Source organism: Typopeltis vanoorti, chromosome 3, assembly GCF_054136105.1.
Source record: "Typopeltis vanoorti isolate ZY-2024b chromosome 3, IOZ_Tvanoo_1.0, whole genome shotgun sequence".
Taxonomy (NCBI): domain Eukaryota; kingdom Metazoa; phylum Arthropoda; class Arachnida; order Uropygi; family Thelyphonidae; genus Typopeltis; species Typopeltis vanoorti.
Window position 1 is genome coordinate 133,486,279 of NC_143551.1, and position 22,287 is coordinate 133,508,565.

Consider the following 22,287-nt stretch of genomic DNA (forward strand, 5'->3'; position numbering starts at 1 on the left):
TTCGAGAGTGCTTGATCTAGTAATTACATCTGAGAATTTGTCTATTATGAATATGGCAATGTTGCCACCAATTGGTGAGAGTGATCATATGGTCTTGACCTGGAAAATGTCCAAATGTGTGGAATTTTCAGTTCAGACGAGGTATATGTTGAATTACAGACTGACAGATATGACAAGCTTAGGCAATTGCTTGGATCAGTGCCATGACATGTAAAACTGCAAGGGCTGGATGTTGATAGTGCATGGGAAGTGGTAAAGGAGTGCTTGATGGAGGTAATGGCAGACTACATACCTAGAGTTAGAAGTGTAAATCAAGTGGGAGTTAAATGGATGAATATCATCAAGTTGGTGCTACAAAAAAAGAAACAATTGTGGAGGAAATATAAGGAGAAAGGTGACCTGCAGGCACAGGCCAGAAGGGTAGCTAGTGTGGAAAGAAAGGCAAAAGAAGATTATGATAGGAAGTTAGCAACGCAGGCTAAAGAGAATCCCAAACAGTTCTTTGGATATGCTGCAAATAAAAGAAAGAATGTATATGGCAGAATGATTTTAAGGAATGGCGATGCTAGGGAGGTAACCAAATCAGTCGAAATAGTAGAATTATTATGTGAACACTTTTCAAGAGTATACATCCAGGTGGTGATATTGCAGGAATGAGAGAGCCGAAGCCTTGTGCAGAAACTGAGGTAAATGAAATAGATGTGCATAGCATATTACAGAATCATAATGTGAATACAGCTGCGGATTAGATGGTATACCAGCTTGAGTTTTAAGTGAGATGCTGAGGAAATTGTCATTGCTCTTGACCATATTGTTTAATCTAAGTCTCAACTCTAGGTTAGTCCCGAGGGGGTGGAAAGACGGGGGGAGACCTTGCATAAAGGAGGCTCCAAGACTGATGTAGCAAATTACTGACTGATCAGCATATCAGCTGTCAAAGTGTTGAAGTTGGTCAAGAGCAAAATACAGGAATGGATAGATGGAAATGAGATATTGTGGGGGGGGGGGCATGGCTTTTTGAAAGGTAGGTCATGCCTCAGTAATTTACTCACATTTTATAATACTGTGGTATTATAAAATGTGAGCAAATTATTCACATTTTATAATACAGTGACAGCTGAGTTGGATAAAGATAATGGGTTTATAGTGGACTTTGCAAAGGAGTTTGATAGAATACCACATGGAATTCTAATCAGTAAACTGCAGCAAATGGATATAGGATTGGTGAGATAGATAGGAGAATGGTTGATGGAGAGATATCAGAGAGTAGTTTATTCAGGAGTAGAGTCCAAAAGAAGGCTTGTGACTAGTGGCATGCCACAGGGTTCTGTTCTTGGACTGCTACTGTTAATTTGTCTATTAATGATAGGAAAGGATCTGAGAGGAACTGTTCAATTATTTGCTGATGATGCAAAGTTAGGTAGTGCAATAGTTAATACAGATTATGTCAAAATTTTGCAGGATGATTTGGATAGATTGGCAGCCTGGGCAAAGGAGAATGGATGTCAGTTTACTATGGCAAAGTGTAAAGTTATGCATTTTTGGGTGAAAAAATTATCAGTAGTATACCACATTGGTTTAACTATATTCCAGGAAATTGACAAAGTCAGAGACTTGGGAGTGTTAGTGGATAGGGAGTTAAAGTTTGGGGGGGGGGGGACACAAAATATATAGCAAAAGTGAGCTAAAGCATCTCATCAGATCACTTGGTTACTGAAGAATACTTTGAAGGGCAGGTTATTATTCCTCTTTATCGAGCATTGATAAGACTCCATCTTGACTACTGCATGCAGATCTAGCATGTCAGGAAAAAATTACATGGGGTAAAATTGCACTGCAAAAATTACACGAGGACGAAATTACACATAGATAAAAATACACTAAGAAAAAAATTAAAAAGAAAAAATACACAAAGAAAAAAATTAAAAGGAAAAAATACACAAGTAAGAAATTACTTGTGTATTTACACAAGTAATTTCGAAATTAAGAAATTAAACAAAAAATTACACATAGATAAAAATACACTAAGAAAAAAATTAATAGGAAAATATTTACAAAGTAATTTCGAAATTAAGAAATTACACAGGGAAGAAAAAACAAAAAAAAAAATACACATATATAAAAATACACTGAGAAAAAAATTAAAAGGAAAAAATACACAAGTAAGAAATTACAAATAAAATAAAATAAAATTTACCAAAAATTATATAAAATTGATAACCAGCAAGGGGTAAATCACTAGTGTAGATTTGGGCGAGGGGATTAGGGAGGTGGTTGAGCTGGAAACTCAAAATGATGCAGTGATTAGCTACTCTAATTAGTACCTCAGATTTACAAGGAATAATTTCCTAAGGTAAAAACCAATCGACAATTGTTAATCACCATGAACTGCTGAAGAATTTTGGGTGAAGGTATATGTCAATTTTTGTCTTACATTCCTCGGTGTTAGTTTAGTGACTCGTGATACAACTAGTGTATAACGTACGATGTAATAAATTTCGTGATCAGTTTTTTAAATTAATTTTTAATTTGCTTATGGTTGATTTTGAGTACGGTGTTAGTAATAAAGGTGATCAAATTATAATTTACAAAGGATTTCAGTTTGTTTCTCACTGTGAAACTGCTATCGGAACTATTCATTGGCGTTGTGCAAAGTTTAGAACTTTTCATTGTCGTTCGCTGCTCCATACAATAGACAACAAGATTATCCATCTTCAGAATACTGTCATGTTAACAGCACTTTTGAATCTGAAACTCATCAACTTGCAAATCAAATGAAAAGAAAAATGTCGAATCCAGACACAACGGCTCGTGCAATTATAGCTAACAGTTTAGTGACTGTATCAGACAGATTAAAAATGTGCCTACCGAAGAAGAGCTCCATGATGAGGCAATTAAATAGATCCAAAGCTAAAACAATCAGAAACGTTCCGTCAAATCCAGATAACAAAAATTTTAAAACACCAGAGAAGTACTCTAAATGGATTATTCATGATTCTGGGGCAGAATATCCAGAACGTATAATACTAATTGGTCACAAGCCTCTTCTAGATCAACTTGTAGTTAACGATTTTTGGCTAGCAGATGGTACATTTTAAAGTGGTTCCAGAAATATATTATCAGTTATACAGTATCCATGTCCAATATGATCCAGGCGTCGCTTTTCCTTGTCTACCTTCTAGATCAACTTGTAGTTAACGATTTTTGGCTAGCAGATGGTACATTTTAAAGTGGTTCCAGAAATATATTATCAGTTATACAGTATCCATGTCCAATATGATCCAGGCGTCGCTTTTCCTTGTCTACAGGCTCTTCTACCAGAGAAAAAGGAAGAAATATACGTGAAGATGCTGAGCATGTTACTGGAGAAAATTCCTCAAGCTTGACCACAAAAAATTTTGACCAATTTTGAAACAGCAGCAATGAATGATTTCCGTACCGTGTTTGAAAACATCAAAATTGGTGGCTGCTTTTTCCACTTGTCACAGTCTTTTATACGCAAAGTAAATGAATGTGGACTAAAATCTCTATATGAATCCAATCAGTCATTTGCAGTACACATTAAAATTTTACAATCACTTGTACTTTTACCAGAAGAAGTGTTAGAAACATTTTTAGAAGTTGCTAATCTGTTTTCTAATTTAGACGAATATAATGAACAAATCGAGCAAGTTCTCCTTTACTTCGAACGTACATATATTCATGGTCGACAGCTCAGGAACTGCACGACAACCTCTATTCAATATTTCTACTTGGAATCATAGACACTCTGCAGCCAACTGTATAGCTAGAACTACAAATTGTAGCGAAGGATGGAACTATGGACTTCAGTCGCTCTTTCAGTGTTCACATCCAACTGTTTGGAAATTTGTGGATAACATTGTTAAAGAATTTTCTTTAAAACATACAAACTATTTGCAGCATTTAACTGGTCAGTGAAATCCAGGACGTCGTAGGTACATTTCGTTAAAACAACGTATTTCAAATATTGTACAAAATTATGACTCTAATAGATGATTTGGATTTTTTACGTTGTATAGCTTATATGACTTAGTGTTTGTTTTTTATTATTTTTTAAAATAAAAGTAATTTTTGCAATATTAAGAAAGTTTATGTGGTTAATTTGACAACAAAATACCAATAATATTTTAATCGAATTAAAATCAACAGGTAGGTCTTATAAAATATTACAAAATTAACGGAACTCTTATCTGAAAATAAATATAAAATTCATCATAAAAATTTTAAAACTCTAAAGTAAAAAACTTCAGTGTGAATATTCAAATTTGTGTAATTTTTTCTTAGTGTATTTTTATCTATATGTAATTTCTTCCTTGTGTAATTTTGGCAGTGTAATTTTAACATGTAACCCAGATCTGGATGCCAGGGTTTTTTGATGATAAGGAGGAGGTGGAGAGGATACAGGGGATGAGTGACCAAGATGATATCAGGTGTATGGAATGAACCTTAAGAGAACAGGTTAAAGATTTGTGAGTTATAAAAACTGGTTGATAGGTGGGAAAGGGGGGGGGGTATGATTGAGACATACAAATTACTGAGGGATTTTTTCAGAAATATTCCATCCAGTTCTTTGATTGTTATCTCCTTTAGAACCCCATCTTCACATTCCATTTGTTCGCTGTCTTCATATGCACATTGTTGTTCAATTTCAAGAAGATCATTGTCACTGAAATCTTTTGAATTTTAATCCAATAATTATTAAACAGGAGTTAAACTGCATCAACGCCATCAAAACCAAGGTCTTCACCAATTGCGATGATTTCTTCAACCACGTTGTTTACAGGATTTTGAAAACCACCTAAGTCATTAGCGCATTCTGGCAAAAGGTTTTTCCAAACAGCTCTCATGCAGCCAGAAGACACTTGCTCCCACGAGTCATGAATGTTTTCAATTGCGCGTTTAATGTTAAAATTTTTCCAAAATTCTTGGAGTGTAATATCATTTTCTCCCGTTGTTATTTTTTCTACTGCCTTTGAGAATGTCTTTGTAAGAAAATAGGCTTTGAAAGTTGCAATGATGTCAAATTTGGTGGAAAAAATAAAACTTTTACATTCTCACATAGATCATTAAGAGAATTTGGATGACCAGGTGCGTTATAAAAAGCAAAAGAGCTTCGAAAGCTAAGTTATTTTTCTTGCAATAAGCTTCAACTGCTGGACAAAAATAAGACAAACCAATCTTCAAATTGGTTTATGTCTTTGGGTAACCCAGCCTTCTGATTTGCCCACCAAATTACAGGTAAAGAGTTCTTGTTACATCCTTTTAAATTGTGGTAAATTTAAAAGTGCATCATTAAAACTCTTGCTGCATATATAAAGGGATTGTCACAATTAATTTCGCTGCGTTAATCAAATCCCACTTTAAGCAAAACTGCATTAAGCAACGGATGCCCGTATATGCTAGGTTGGTCTGAAAAGTTCTCGACCATAGATGGTAACACTATCAGCATGATTTTTTTTTTCTAAGTTGGTACATGTGTCATAAGCATCCATGTGAAATTGTAAGTCATTCTATCAAGTAGTTTGTTTTATACAGCTATCTGAAGCAAAAGGGTTGTCTGTATCCCTTGAAATGTATAAAATTAAGTATTGTGCAGTTATAAAATTCTTTGTAAAAAAAGGTTTAATGCCAAAAGAAATTCATTCGAAGTTCATAAAAGTTTATGGGCACTTTCTCTTTCATTTTCGACTAATCAAAGTGCATGAAACTTCTGACTATAGGCATTTCAAAAGAATGTGTAGGATATATTTTGCATGAAGAATTGCAAATGAAAAATCTTTGCACAAGATGGGTGGCACGCTTGCTCACAACAGATCAAAAACGCACTCACATGAAAATATCTGAACAGTGCTTGGAGCATTTTAATGAGAATAAAACTGATTTTGTGCGTTGATTTATTACTATGGATGAGATGTGGATTCACCATTACACACCAGAATCCAAACAGCAGTCAAAACAGTGGACATGAGCCAGTTGTCCAATGCCAAAGAAGACAAAGGCAGTCAGGGCATTGTGTTTTGGGATGCTAAAGGCATTTTGTTTATTAATTATCTTGAAAAGGATAAAACAATAACCAGGGAATATTATTTCGATCTTTTAACCAGACTAGACGAAAATCCCAGTTTGCAGAAGAAAAAAATCATCTTTCATCAGGACAATGCACCTGCTCACAAAGGTGTTTTGGCAATGGAAAAATTAAGGGATCTGCACTATGAATTGTTGGAATATCCACCCTATTTTCCGGATTTGGCTCCCTCTGACTTCTATCTCTTCCTAAAACTAAAAGTCTTCTTCGCTGGTTAGCATTTTGCTTCGAATTGATTGTAGCTGTAGAGGAGGATTTTGCAGATCTTACTGAGAACCACTACAGGGACAGGATAATGGTGCTGGAGCATTGCTGGAATAAATGTATTAGTCTTAATGGAGATTATTGTGAAATTATAAATTTGTTTTTTCATTGTTAGGCCGAGAACTTTTCAGACCACCCTCATACATATCAGGGTGTGCTAACATGTGCAATGCACATCCACAGAATAGCAATATGACCGATATTATATTTTTGCATTTATTCCAATTAAAGACTTACCTAATTGTTTCCTGGATTTCCCTGATTCCTAAAATTAAACACGATATATTAATGCTTCATAAGAGGACACTTTTAAATGAGTAGACATTGCATCACATTCACATTAATAGCCCAGATGTGCTGTCACGAATACCTACACCTTTGATCCCTTTGAACAGACATAGATGGCACAGTGAGTCAAATTCGTAGTGCTCCAGTTGTTTTAAACCAGCTCAAAAGGCGAGGCAAGGTGAGTGCTGAGATAATAGCACCTAGAAATCACTGGCTGTGATTGGTTAATGTGTTAACCAATCCAGTTGAATGTTGTCATGAGTTGCTGTTTTTGTTTTCTCAGTTTCACTGTTTTACATGCATGAAGTGTGAAATCTTATGTTTAGGACACTGATATAGATAAGTAATTTTCTATAAATAATTTATAACTTTTTTTGCCCATATTTACAATGGGAAATGTTGAAGGAGGTTGTAACTTGTGTGTAAATAAGTAAAACGAGTTATTTCAACCTTTTTTTGGTTCAGTCCAGAAAAATATTTCCCAATTGATTACTTTTTCTGATTTTCTGTGTGTATTATATGACTGTATTTAAATATCGTACCAAAATTCAGATTATCTGTGTCTCACAGTAGTATTTGCAAATGATAATCTAATCTCACCACGAAGTGTAAACCCTTTGTGCTTCTCAAATAAACAGCACATGTGAAGCATAGCTGTTAATCATTTGATCTTTATGCTTTTGATATTTAAAATTATATTAATTGATAAATTAAAGTATTCAAAGTTATCTTACAATTAATTGCATTGGTCCAATTAAGACGTGCGCTAATGTGAATTTTGTAGTACATGTTGCATGAGCCACACGACAGCACATCCAACCTAAATGGGCACATGATGTGTGTGCATGTGCGCGAGCGCATAAATAACCCATGATTTTTATTCCAAAAGAATTTAATATCTCTTATTTTGCACTTATTTTTAATTATTTTTTTATGACTTTCTTATAGGATCAGATATGAAACCTTATATACCCATGGTTTTGAATCAGTTGACAAATATCATAAACCGTCCTAATACTCCTAAAACTTTGCTTGAGAATACAGGTATGTTTAACACCTGCAATTTTTTAGACTGAGTTTTTTTTTGCTAAATGTGTGATACAACTTGACCCTCTCTTTTGCTGATTGTTGTGATTTTCAGTATATATTCTTCTGTGATGAACTTTTGTGATATCTTCAACTGCTAGTCTTTTTACTATATATTACATAACTACTAAAATAGTTCATGCCTTTAATACCTATTGGTGATTAATGCCATCAAAACTAGTTAAAGTTTAGTTTTATTCTATAAAAACAATAGAATGCACTCATTTCTTTCTAGAATAAAATGCATATTTAGATATGAATGCTTGTGTTGATGATTATCTATAAATTATTACTATAGTAGCATTTTTAAATAATTACGATTTGAAATAGAGTGTATTTCTTTGATTTGATTTTGGTAAATTCTCCTATGTTATCATGTGAAATATAAAATAATTTATTCTTGATATTTTTTATCATTAATCATTACTAATTTTTGGAAATTAGCAGCTGTCACAAATTTCAGAAGTATATAATAATATAATCTAGTTTTCATATTTATTTTAATAGGGAGAACACAAGTTTTTCTAGCAGATTGCACACTTAAAAGATTTAACTGTATGAGTACATTCAACTCTCATTGTACCCCATCTCGTATTACATCACATTTGGGAAAACAAAAGAATTGTTGGGTATATTGGAAGTTTTGCTGTATTGAATTTCCTGTAGATGAGTCTAGGATTTTTTTGGTCATTTGTTATAGTGACCATTCTTACTAAGGTTAGGGTATGTTCCATAGCTATGATGATGATTCTAAAATTAGCCTCTCTCACACCAGTAGCAACTTTTAACACATATCGTCATCCATTTGATTCTATGTTAAGAAGTATCTAGAGCATGAGCTTCCAGGGCCTGACTTGCCATACAAATGAGTGTAAATATAGTTCGTATGTTCCATCACATGAAAAAATTCAAAGCTGGGATGTTTATACCATAAACATCATGTCACAGCCACTTACTGAAGATGGAGTACCTTCATTCAAGGTCATATTCTTCATTTTGTCATCTCTCCTAGTCAAGTACCTGTTCTAGAAATCAAGACCAGCATTGAACATGAGATCTAGTGATTTATCTCCCACAATAATAACAGCATTTGATTGGATGTGGCTGGCGTTCCGATAAATCATGAACTTCCCAAGAGCAACATTTTACCAAAACAAATAGCAGCCTTATAAAACTTAATATAGCAACAAAAATGTTGTTATAACCAAAATGGATAAGGACAACTGCCACAATAGATCAAAAAGAATATAATAAGAAAATGAATAACCTTCTAAAAGATTCCTCTACTCACCAGGTTGTAGATCAAGATTGCACTAAATCTCCAATTGGGAAAAAAAGTGTATAAATTATTTAAAAATAGTTACATCTTGGTTTAAAAAAAAAAAAAAAAACTCAAAATTTACAAGCTTAGTACTGTCTGACCACAGATCTGAAACCCTCAGCTGGCAATGTGCCAAGAAGAGTCAATTCATGTTGAAGGGGAGAAAGGAATAAGGCAATGTACTAATTCATTACCAACACATGAAATCAAATGCTTTATACGTAAAAGTTTCAAATGTTGTACAAGCAAAATAATTACCACTTTAAAAACTAAATTTCATAAAAGAAAAGCTAATTTTCTGACATATAATAATAAACACTCATCCCACAAAATGCATTGATTACCCTATTATCAGAATGGATTTGCCTTCTTCTGCCATGCGCAGAAGTGTCGAGGGTGTCTCGCATTTGTGGTCGCACAGCATCCTGTTTTCCCTGGTCCTGCCTGCAAATTTATCAAGAAATAGAAACACTGCTCTCCCTCCTTCATTAATAATTCTGTTTACTTTAAAACCTTAACAACAAAAAAAATATATTAACCTGAGGAATTCAGACTTCATGATCAGCTTTGATATTGCTTCATTTACCAGTGTACACCACTGACCAAAACCCTTTATCTTGTTAAGCCACATTTCTCCCCAGACATATTTGAATTATTGAAATTCAGTGAGGTCATGGTTATTTTTCATGGAAAAGCACACAAACAGACAGAGCCCCCTGCCACGTGCCAGTTTCTATATGGTATTTCTAGAAAATCAGGTTCTTAACATTGCACAAACTAACAGTCTAGCTACACCATGATCTCATGGCCTAGCCATATTAGTTATATTTTTACACTTTGAACAGCCAACATCCAAATACACATTTCATTGTAAGGAAAGAGTGTGTCTTTTCTTAGACATGCTAGTTAACATGAATACCAAATTTGTTATGATCCTTAATACGCAGAGTAATACACTTAATACGCAGAGCTAGGGCTGTTTGTTCTAGTGATGCAGTCCTTGCCACCATAAAATTTAGTTCTCTTCAAGCACTTTTTAAGCCACTGGCTACATACAACTCCTATAAAATAGATAAAATGCTGTATACCCCCCCCCCCCCGTCATTCCCTCCCACACCTGACACTTAATCACAATGTAATTATTTTCATATCTGGGATACATCTGAAATGATAACTCAAGTTTCTTTGAAGGAATAGCCTTGTCCTCTTGCACATCCTGGAGTGGGTAAGGTGCCTTCTGTCTGCAAATAGCGCGACTTTGGACAGACTTAACAGCCACCTTGAAGAAAGCATAAGAACTACATTCATAATCATCTGTACAGCAAGTCAGGGCTGGCATACCATGGTGATCTTTCATGTGTGAAAGGACAGTAATCATTTTAAGACCATGTTTAGCTTGACATTTCTGAATTAACTTTAAGACACTTATTCATAATAATTTAATTATTCTGTAAATGATTATTATGAATAAGTGTCTTAAAGTACAAATGTGGTCCTAACAACTAAAATAGTTGTCAGGACCAGATTTGTACATGACATTATTTTGGCATAGACTTCTCTTGTTTTTAGCAATTCATAAGTCATTCATGGTATAAACAACACCAGAAGAAGAAACAATAATTAATTCATTGAACTTGCTAATATTTTGCTAGTTTTCTAATTAGCATCATCAGAACCCAAACCACTACTGTGGTAATACACAGTACTCATTTGGAATGTCATAGAAACAGTTCAAATTGTAACTGAAAAGGAACTGATCCTAACCAGATGCCATTTAGGAGCTGGATAATAGTGCAGTTTATTCAGAGAAGTTCGTGCTGATGTGTTTGTACAAGATTCTCTGGTAACCTTTAATATTAATACAACTGTACTTGTTGAGGTTAGGGAAGTGCTTCATAGCTGATACTGATTCTAAAGATAGTTTCTCAAATCTGTAGTGAGTAGCACAGTCTGCCACTCCTAACTTGCCATGCAAATGATCATGGATGTAGTTTTTGTGTTCTTCAAGACAAGTTTTAACAGATCCACCAGTTTGGTAGATCTACCAGAATGCATAATCTGATTTAATTCCTGTAGCCATGAAGCACAACTTGAATTTCTGTAGATATTTCACACAAAGGCTACTTACATAAGAAGCCTCCATATACCTATCATATGGAATTCTCTCTCCTCCCTTTACACACATACACACACGTTGCTCATGGTGAGATGGACAGATCTTTTCATTGACTTTCCCAACGAATACGAATGTACCACAGCATTCCACACTCCCACTACTTTCTTCTATAAATCAACCTTTCCATTTGATTGAAAATTTGATTCATAGTTTGCTTTTCCTTATTTGATAAATTTTGTGTTGGATTGTACCGCTGCAATTCCTGATTTCTAGCTTTTGTTCACCAAGAATCAAACACTGTTGTTAATTTATGTTAACAAGTGCAATTCTAATGAATTCTAATCCTGCAAATACCAGCTGTTTGCAGAAAATGCTAATAACTTACTACAGTTTGCTTCTTTCTCTTAATTATTAACTAATAACTTAGAAAACTGATGGTATTTTAAAGTAACAAATTTGAATTTTATTCAAATTTATGCTATTCCTTAGCTTACCCACAGTACTAAATGTGTTATAGACTACCAATCTTTTGTGGTGGTGGCGGTGGGATGGACATAAAACAACACTGGACGCATCATATGCTGGTTTTTTTTCTTGTAGAAGTATTCTATGTCATAGTTATTGGTTACTTTAGCATGTGCCAGTTTACAGACTAAGTTATTTTATTTAGTTCGTTAAGTGAGAAGAGGTTAGGTTATTTGATTTGTTTTGTTTTTTCCTGTTAAGTTTTCAGAATTATGCTGCAACAAAGTCCACTTTTTATTGAAGAGACTGCAGTGACAAATTACTGTAAAATATGTTTTAATTGTATTTTTCAAAAAAAAAAAAAGCTCCCATTAAATTAATGATGAACATAATTAAATTAATTATGTTTTCTCTGTGTGTGTGTGTGTGTGTGTGTGTGTGTGTGTGTGTGTGTGTGTGTGTGTGTGTGTGTGTGTGTGTGTGTGTGTGTGTGTGTGTGTGTTTAAGTAAAATTTTTATATTTAAGTAAATTTGTTGATCTGTTTCAATTTTTCTTACAGTTGGATGCCATTTTCATATGCTAAATGTTTCAGAATTATAACTAGCTATGCTTTTGTTTTGATTGTACTGATATAATGAAATCTAATATTTGGATTGTAGTCTGGAATATGTCCATGTGGGTCAATTTTGTTTCAATTATATGAAATAATTTTTATTGATAAAATGATTCAACCTGCTAGTAATAATTCTCCTCGATGGAATTTTATAAAATATGCAGTATTTGATTTTTAATAAAATTTATCCACTTCTTTTTCTTTTAGTTTTAAGGTTATCTGTAGTGACAAAGGCAAAACAAAATTATGTTTTTTTTTGTGTATGTTCAAAAATCATGCTTGTGAAGAAGATGCAATGGTGTGGGTTTTTGGAGTAGATTTTTTTAGATTCTTTTAGTAGGTTTTTTTTTTTTTTTAAATCCTAGCCAGATGATAAAAATGTTTCTACATAAGAAGCTAGATTGCATGAAAATAGCAGCATTACATGTGATACAGATAAGTTTGTATTTTGGTAAATATTCACGGCATCAGTAATTATGAGAAATATGTAATGAAAGAAGATATGAAAGAGTTTCTGGAAGGAGGGAAAAAGAAGAGTGAGAAAGTTAAGATTGTGAGTCTGCTGCTTCAATATGATAGGGATAAATTAAGAAAGGGGAGGGGGCATGGTTGAGAAAGGTATTGTATTTTCAGAGAAGATAAAGGGAATTGGACAGCAGCAGGGTGTTACTTGATGATAGCTGAAATACTTTAACCCACAAAAGTAGAAGTTAAGGAATTTCTAAGTCTGAGGGAGATGACTCATTTGAGGCTAGCATCTAACAATATATTTTGTCCTATTGACCTCCATCTTGCATAAGATGGTACATCTGGCAAGAGAGATGCCAACAGGACAAAATATATTGTTGGTTGCTGTTATTGACCTGGTAGGGGTGGGGGCCCAGAGCAAGATGTGGATATTTTGCACTGGCAGATTAGCACAATGAGTGTGGGCCTAGCAATTATAATTGGGAATTTCAACTATGGGGATATAGGTTAGAAGGAGGAAAGGGCACGTGACAAGAAGGAAATGAAATTTATGCAGTTACTGAGGGATCACTACCTTAAGCTTTATGTGATGGAGGGGGACCAGATGTTTGAGAGTGCTAATATGGTAATAGCATCAAAAGATGTATCCATAATCACAGTAACCACTCCACTTCTGACCATGCAGTCTTGTTCTGATTGGTTGCAGAACATGTAGAATTCTCAGTCAGGAAATGTTTTATGTGAAACTGCAAAGCTGGTGATTATGACAGGAGGCAACTTGGAGCAGTGTCATGACTAAGGAGCTATAAGGAAAGAATGTCAGAGTGCATGGGAAGTGATCAGGATTGTCCTGAGAGAAGTAGCATCAGTCTGCTCGGGAGAATGCTAATTCATTAATCTCCATTATGGAGTTACATGAATGAGTAATGATATAAAGCAGGAGCTGCAAAAAAGCACTGTGCAGGGAATATAAAAAAAAGGTGATCAGCATTGCTCATGAGCAGTACAAAACACAGGCAAGAAGGGTGACTTGTATGGTAAGGAAGGCTAAATCAGATTATGAGAGAAAATTAGCTAAGAAGTCTCAAGTAAATCCAAAAGTTTTTTTCATTATGTAAGAAGTGAGAGAGAGAAAAAAAAATGATTGTGGAAGGACAAATGCAGATTGTTCAATGAATGAGTGCTCATTTATCTATCGACCTGGTGTATTCATCATTAAGTTCACTGCTACCTCTTCACTGGATGAAGAAACTCGGATGTATGAAGAGAGGATATCAGAGTTGTTGCACATATTAAATAAGAATTCAGCAATAGGAACAGATGGGATATCAGCATGGGTGCTAAAAGAGTGTTCAGCTTAACTGGCTATTCCTTTGACCAGGCTATATAATTTGAGTCTCTGAACAGGGAAGATTACACAGAAATGGAAAGAATGTATGGTAATCAGGTTACACAATGGTGGTACAAATGCTGATGTAGCCAACTATTGACCCAATCAGTATCTCAGAAGTGGTGGTGAAGATTTTGGAAAAATTGTTTAGGACTTGCCTTCAGAAATGGGTCAACAGTGAATCTACTTCGCAACGAACAGCACGGGTTTTATAAGGAAAGGTCATGTTTTAGCAACTTGCCCACTTCTATAATAATGTTACCATTGAACTTGACAAGGGGAATGGATACACTATGATACTTTTGGATTTTGCTAAAGCTTTTGACAGAAGACAGCATGGTAAACTGTTGCATAAATTAGAGAATATGAGTTTGGATTATAAAATATTAGAGTGGATAAGAGGATGACTGACGGATAGATATCAAAAAGTGGTATACAGGAGATGTCAGTCTACAACATTTAAGGTAACCACTGGTGTGCCAAAAGGATCAGTGCTTGGTCCTGTTATTCAATCTGTACATTAATGATATTGGGAAGGATTTGGCAAGCGACATACAGCTATTTGCTGATGATGCAAAGATAGGTAGGGTAATCAGGAATGCTGCTGATATGCAGTACTTGCAGAATGATTTGATCAGGCTTGAATTGTGGGCATGGGAAAATGGATGTTAGTTTAATGGCAGTAAATATAAAGTCATACACATTGGCATGATTAGCTATCCAATATTATATTATATTGGTGAGATTATGCTAGAAGAAACTGATGAGGCTGGGGATCTTGGAGTGTTAGTAGATTGCAAATGCAACTCAAAAAATAATTGCAATGCTGAAATGAACTTTCACATGTAAAGATAAGGGTGTCATTTGGATTATTGGCTGCAGATGTGGTTTCCTGGTTTCTGTAGTGATTCTGATAGAGTGAAGAGAGTGCAGAGGAGAATGTCAAAAATGATGTCAGGATTGTGGATTACTGATTATGAAGACAGATTGAGAATTTGTAGAATGCAAACAGGAGAAAGAGGGGTGATTTGATTGGGACTTGCAGAAATCTGGAAGGGTCATATAGGGTTTCAGTCGATGGAATTTTTCATTTTATGGAGGGTGGGGGAAGGACAAGAAGGGTATTCTTGAAAGCTTAGAAAGAATGTCAACAAGAAGAGGTTGAGGGCTAGATTTTTCTCTCAGAGGGATGCATGATTAGAATGGATTGCCATTAGTTGTTGTATGTGCAAGCAATATGACTGAATTTATGAATAAGTATGATAGCTGGTGCGTGTAATATGTGGCTTCTCTCGATAAGTTTCTGACTCTTTGGAGGTCTCTCATAATAATAATAACTTTAATCAATACCAATGGCAGGAAAGTGATAGGAACAGAAGAAATAGTTGAGTTACTAAGTGATCACTTTTCCAGGTGGAGATTCTGCACTTGCTGATGTGAGAATTAAGGTAGATGAAATAGAGGTGCTCACCATATTGAAAACTATCAGTATGAATTCAGCAATGGGACTGGACAGAATGTCAGCTCATATGCTAGAAGAATGTGCAAGAGAACTGGCAGTGTGTCGGATGAAGTTGTTTAAGTCTCATGTCTGGCAAGATTTCCAAGGGAGTGGAAAGAGGATAAAATAGTTTCATTACATTAGAAAAGTTGGTTAAAGGTAGAATATGTGAATGGGTGGATAGGAATGTGATACTCTATGGTGAGTAGCTGAGCTTTGTAAAAAGTAGATCTTTCCTTAGTTATTTATTCATATTTTATAATCAAATAACACTGGAGGATAAAGGAAATGCCTGTACAATGATACCTGAACTATATAAAACTATTACATAAGATTGGAACAAATGGGGATGGATGTGAAACTGGCAGCATTGGATAGTAGGTGGCTGACAGACACCGGTGTAGTATATGGTAGAATGCAATCTTTCAGAGTGGCCATTGACGGGCATGGATGTTTGTCATTGTCATACTGACCAGTTACCATATGTATAGCTGCGACCTGTGTCCTGTGCAGTATGACCTTTGATGTCTTTGCACCATAAAAAATCAAATAAAAAAAAATCTCTTGTTCCTTCAGTCTTCTGCTGCATAAGGAAGTTTCTCAACAGCTCAGTAAATTTGGCTTCATTCTTTTCATGATATTTCATTGCTACCCAGTTGGTGTAATTAGTAGCTTATGATGATGAATCAATTGTTATCTATTACGTTTATTTGGCGATGCATTTCATCATCACTAGTAGCTGATCCATCATGTGCTTGATCTTGCACTCTACCTCACACTATACAGCTTCAAACTCAGTGCTAAATGGAAAAATGTTACTAATATTGCAGTCATAGCTCTCTACCCTAATTGGACTCAAAAATTCTATCATTTGCATCACACTTCCTTCTCTCTCTCCTCTCTTTATCCTTTCTAAAAATGCTGTACCCTTTACGCTCCATACCAGTTTGTATGTGTATATATGCTTCTGAGGGGGCAGTTCTCACTAATGCCAATAATCTGAGTCCATAACATATTACACCAACGCTACAAGCTCAACCCTTTTGTTTCTTATACTCCTGGTGCATGTGTGCACACAAGAAGTCCGAACCAGATGAACACACCGTCATCATTTTCATCATAATCACCTCTATTATTAAGCATATTCATATCATTAATATAGTTGCATAATTTAGTCTCTTTTATGCACACATTTTCACCATTCCTCCCACCATAATTTAGTTTCACCCAACTTTTCATATTATGTCTCATGCAGTAATAGAATCACATAGAATTGTTTACTATCATACCTTAATATAATAAAAATATTTGATTTTTACTGTTGCTTCTTCCAGGAATCCTCTCATGTATTTTTCATTTTTCTGTTTTTTGATTACATTCATTAAACTTTTTGATTTTAGCATCTGAAACATGTGAAATAGTAGCATTACCATCATTTTCATGTTTTATAATTGAATCTCCATACAATATAATATCGTTCTTTTTATAATTTACTTTACTTATCTGATTATCGTTATTCAATATTTTGCTGATTCAGAGCTTTGTTATTTGTCCTGTTTGCTGCTGATCTTTTTTATTCTTCGTGTGCCTCTCTTTTTACTTTCACCGTTTTTTCTAATTTTCCTGTCATCCATCTTATAATTTGTTTTACTCTTGATATTTCTAAAGTTAATTCATTTTTGATACTTGAATTGCTTTCTGAAATGGCATGATCCTGTTCATTGGGACCAGCCTCCTTGTTCACTGTTGTTTCACTCTTCAGACTATTATTTCTCCTTGTTGTTCTCGTGACTTGGTTCCATTTTACAGTACTATTTTAATGTAACAGTATTTCAACAGCATATAATAGCCTCACTATGAATGCCAAATGTATCACTTAGTGTTATGTGATTAAGAGTCTTGTTGAAGGATTGCATTATTAACTCTATGAAAATAATAAATCAATTTTTAAAAAAAAATTTACTAAATACTGGGCGTGGACTGCAGGTTTTTTCTCCCCAGTTTATCTGGGATTTTTCATTCTGCAAGCAGGCAAACCGGCCTTGAGAACTTGATGCTTCTACATACATAGGATACATCGGGAGGCATAGGGCTAACCAACTTATCCTTGAGGACGGTTGCAGTTAAATGAATAGAAAACCCTCTACACCATATGGTAAAAGAGGAAAAAGGAAGAAGACATACTAAGTACATACCTTTTAGTATTACATACCTTTTAGTGTGCTTCTTAAGAAGAAATATACAAAGAACGATGTTAAAGGATATTTATACTTGACAAATTATATTCTTGTTTTAATCCTTTACCAAAATGTCAGCAAACAAAGTTTGTACATGAAATATTACATGACTTGTCTACTTGTATATAGAGACTATTGACTTTACATCATTTGTCTCACTTTCCCATAATGCAAAAACACTGTGGGAAGTACCAAAATCCAGATCGGTTTTGACCTTTATTGAAGCCTAATCAGTGGGAGCCAGACTCAGTAAAATACCAAGTTGAAAGTAATTCAGAAGTCATATATTTTTATACACAAGTTGTAAAATGATGTATCTCCATATTATTATATACTCCAGATCAAAGATAGTTGTAGAAAGTTTAATATGGTGATATACTATTTTATTACTTGTATATAGGAAATTCTACTAGTAAGCTGACAGAAAAAGATAATCGGATTGAATCTATAGGAAACGGCCCTGGAATGGAAAAGGTAAAACAAAAATGGAAACGAAAAAATATAATACACATAGCAAACTGGAATGTAAGAGGAATAGCATATAAAAAATTGAATTAGACCAATTATTAAATGAAAGAAATTTTAAAATAGCAGTAATCACTGAAACAAAAAAGAAATTAAAAGGAACCATGAGAACTGAAAATTTTAATGTGATATACAGTGGAGTTGACAGAGACCGAAGAGCGCAAGCAGGAGTCATGATTTGGATTCATAACTCCCTTTCAAAACAGTTAAAACATTATAAATTATGGAATGAAAGAATAATAGAAGCTAGAATAAAAATAGATAGAGGCTATTTAACAGTAATTGGTTTATATGCCCCAGAAGAGGGAAGAGAACAAGATAATATTGATTTTTATAATCAGCAACAAAACATATATAATAAAATAAATAAAAATGATTATGTAATTTTAGCAGGAGACTTAAATGCAAGAATTGGAAACACGAAAATTAATAATAATATAGGAATACATGGAGAACATACTCTAAACAGGAATGGTAAAAAATTGATTGACTTTGTAGTTTATAATAACCTAAAAATAATGAATTCCTTCTATAAACATAAAGACATACATAAATATACTTGGGTAGCAAGAGGGTGGAAATCAATATTAGATTACTTTATACTAAATGAAAAGACATCAAAATTTTTACTAGATGTTAGAGTTCACAGAGGATATGAAATAAGCAGTGACCACTTCCTTGTTAAAATAAAATTAAAATTACCACCTAAATGGCTACAAGTAACAAGAACAGAAAGAAAAATTGAAACATTTGTTTATAAAACTAGACTATTGAATGACACAAATGTACAATGGCTATATGAACAAAGAATTAACCAATATCTAGACAAAATAAAACAAAATGAAGAAATAGAAATAGAATGGCTTAATATAAAAACGATAGTAAATGCAGCAGCAAATGAAAGCTTAGGAAAGACCAAAAAATTCAATAAAAGGAAAAAACTGAAGATCTGGAATGATACAATGAAAGAAATAATCAAAAAGAAAAAAGAAGCCTATCACAAATGGTTAAGCAGTAAAAGATTAGAAGATGAAATAGAATATAAAAGAATAAGAGCCATAGCTAAAAGAGAAGTCAGAAAAAAACATTGAGAATCATGGAACAAATTTGTTTCTAATTTAGAACATGATTTGTATAAAATAAGACCCAATGTATATAAAATTTTGAAACACTTAAATGCAGATAGCAAAGAAAACAAAATTAAACACTGAATTGAAATTAGAAGAATTTCTAAATTACTACACAGAATTGTGGACAGACAAATATTTTAAAAAAGACAACTGGCAAACAATTAACGATAATGAAAAGGAAATAACTAAAGAAGAATTAGAAATCAGCCTGAAAGAAACAAGAAACGGAAAATCACCTGGAGAAGATAAACTAGGTTCAGAACTATATAAATATGCAGGAACTAGATTCAAAGAAAGACTTTATTCTTTTTAAATAAAATTTATTCAACTGGTATCCCTCCAATAGAATGGAAAAAAGCAATTGTGATTCCTATCTTTAAAAAAGGTAATAGAGATGACCCTAAAAACTGTAGAGGTATCAGTATACTAAATTCCTGTTACAAAATATATAGCAGAATCTTAAATAGCAAACTAATGAAATATTTCGAAAACTTTATTTTAGAAGTACAGAATGGATTTAGAAAAGGATGATCATGTATAGACTCGGCCTTTTGCCTAAAATTAATAATAGAGAAAAGGAGATAATACAATTTAGAAACACATATTGCATTTATTGACTTTGAAAAAGCATTTGACAAAGTTAAAAGAAACATATTATTTAACATATTAAAAGAAAGACAAATACCAAATAATATCCTAAAAGCTATCACAGGTATATATGAAAATAATCAAATACAAATAAGATTAAATCACGAGCTATCTCATAAGAGAGAGATAAACCATGTGGTCCGACAGGGATGTCCCCTCTCAGCAACTTTTTAATATCTACTTAATGAAATAATAATAAAATGGAATAAAAATTTACATCAAGTAATTAAATTTTCTCCTACAGTAAACTTAAACACTCTCCTCTTTGCTGATGACCAAATAATAATTACAAATTCTGAAGATAAACTACAGAAAGCTATTTTAGATCTAAATGAGATATCTAAAGATTATGGTATGATAATATCAACAGAAAAATCAAAAACTATGGCCTTTAAAGGACAAGAATCCAGCAAGAACTAAAATAGTAATAGATAACAAGATCGTAGAACAGGTGAATTCATTTAACTACCTAGGATGTACGATCACATATGAAAATGAAAAAGATATAAACGTAAAAATTGCAAAATATTTAAAAATAACAGGTGTAATTAACTCTATATTTAAACCAATCCTAGTTCAAAAACAAACCAGACTAAAGTATATACATTAGCCTTACCAGTCTTAATGTATGGAAGCGAAATCTGGACAATAAAACAAAAAGACAAACAAAGATTAACAACAGCAGAAATGAAGTTTATGATAAAAACTGCAAAGTATACCCTATTTGATCACAAAAGAAATGAAGAAATTATGAAAGAATTAAACCAAGAACAAGTAGTAAAAAAAAATTAAAAAATATAAACATAAATGGATGGAACACGTTCAAAGAATGAAAACAGAAAGATTACCAAAATAAGCCTTAAAGTACAAGCCATTAGGAAAAAGAAAACTAGGATGTCCTCTTAAACGATTCAACGATGACTTCTAAGGCCGGAACAGGCCATGCTAGGCCTAAATCCTTGATATGCATGATGACGATGATGATGTATATATAGGAAATATGACCTGCATCATATATATATATATATATATATATATATATATATATATATATATATATATATATATATATATATATATATATATATATAATATTTTGAATATAAATAAGAATACAATTTTGTCAGCTAAATCCCAATTTGCCAGCCCATCTTCATTCGTTCATTATCCAGGTAGATACCTAACAGGGTGCACCATGAGATGATGAGGATTGGACATTAGGTCAGAAGCTCTGGTTGATTCTCCACATTCCTTTAAAGGCTATGTGGAGGTCTCCTCTCATTTATACAGCTTTGATCCTTAAGCACTCTGTGGCAAATATCTGTTGGATTTCTCTCAGGACATGGACTGGTTATTACTAACACAATGTTCCAACATAAAAATGTGCACACATTCACAAGAAGAGAAGAGGCAAGGAATAAGAAAAGTCTCGTTGATTATGTTATGGTTGATAGTGATGTTTTCTCACTGGTGCAGGACACTAAAGTGTACAGAGGATTTGAATTTTAAGTGATCACCGTTTAGTCGTGATCAGGACAAAAATTGAATTTCATATTGAAAAGAAGAGCATGTAAGAAAGTTTTAAAGCAAATAAAAGTTGAGCAGCTCTCAGATGTGAACTGGAGACTAAAATACACATTATTCAAAAAAGAAAGAAATGAAATAGTTTGAGAACAGGAACCAAACCTTGGAGGTTCAGTGTCAAATCCTGAAGAAAACATTGATTGATTCACCAGAGAGGCATATGGTGAGGTTATCTGAAATCAGAACTCCATGGTAGACACAGGAAATTGAAGAGGAAGTGAAGGAAAAGAAGAAAGCATATCAAAAGTTCTTGGCAAATAACTCAGCTTGCAATCTTAGAGAATACAGAGACAAATGTAAGAGAGCTAAATGCTGTGTAAAACTAGCTAAACAAAAGTATGGGAAGACTTTGGTAAGATCATAGAAAATAAATATCAAGAATGTGCCAAAGTATTCTGGAAGCTGTTGAAAATGCTCAGAAATGGAGGAAAGAGTGCTGTAAAAGAATTAGAGATGATAAAGGTGACATGAAACTGTTGAAAAAGATATCCTTGATGTATTGGAGTAATTACTTCGAAAAATTCGTAAATAAAACAATCAGTGA

General features: G+C 33.6%; 1 protein-coding gene across 3 annotated transcripts in view; it reads left to right on the plus strand.

The window, feature by feature from the left end:
* Nucleotides 1-22,287, plus strand: part of Tnpo (transportin 1) — a 491,580-nt gene that overhangs the window by 327,895 nt on the left and 141,398 nt on the right. For all 3 annotated transcript variants that reach the window (XM_090390863.1, XM_090390862.1, XM_090390864.1), the window contains one exon: nucleotides 7,607-7,702. In XM_090390863.1, coding sequence (XP_090246989.1) covers nucleotides 7,607-7,702 — 96 coding nt within the window. The remainder of the gene's footprint in view (nucleotides 1-7,606; nucleotides 7,703-22,287) is intronic.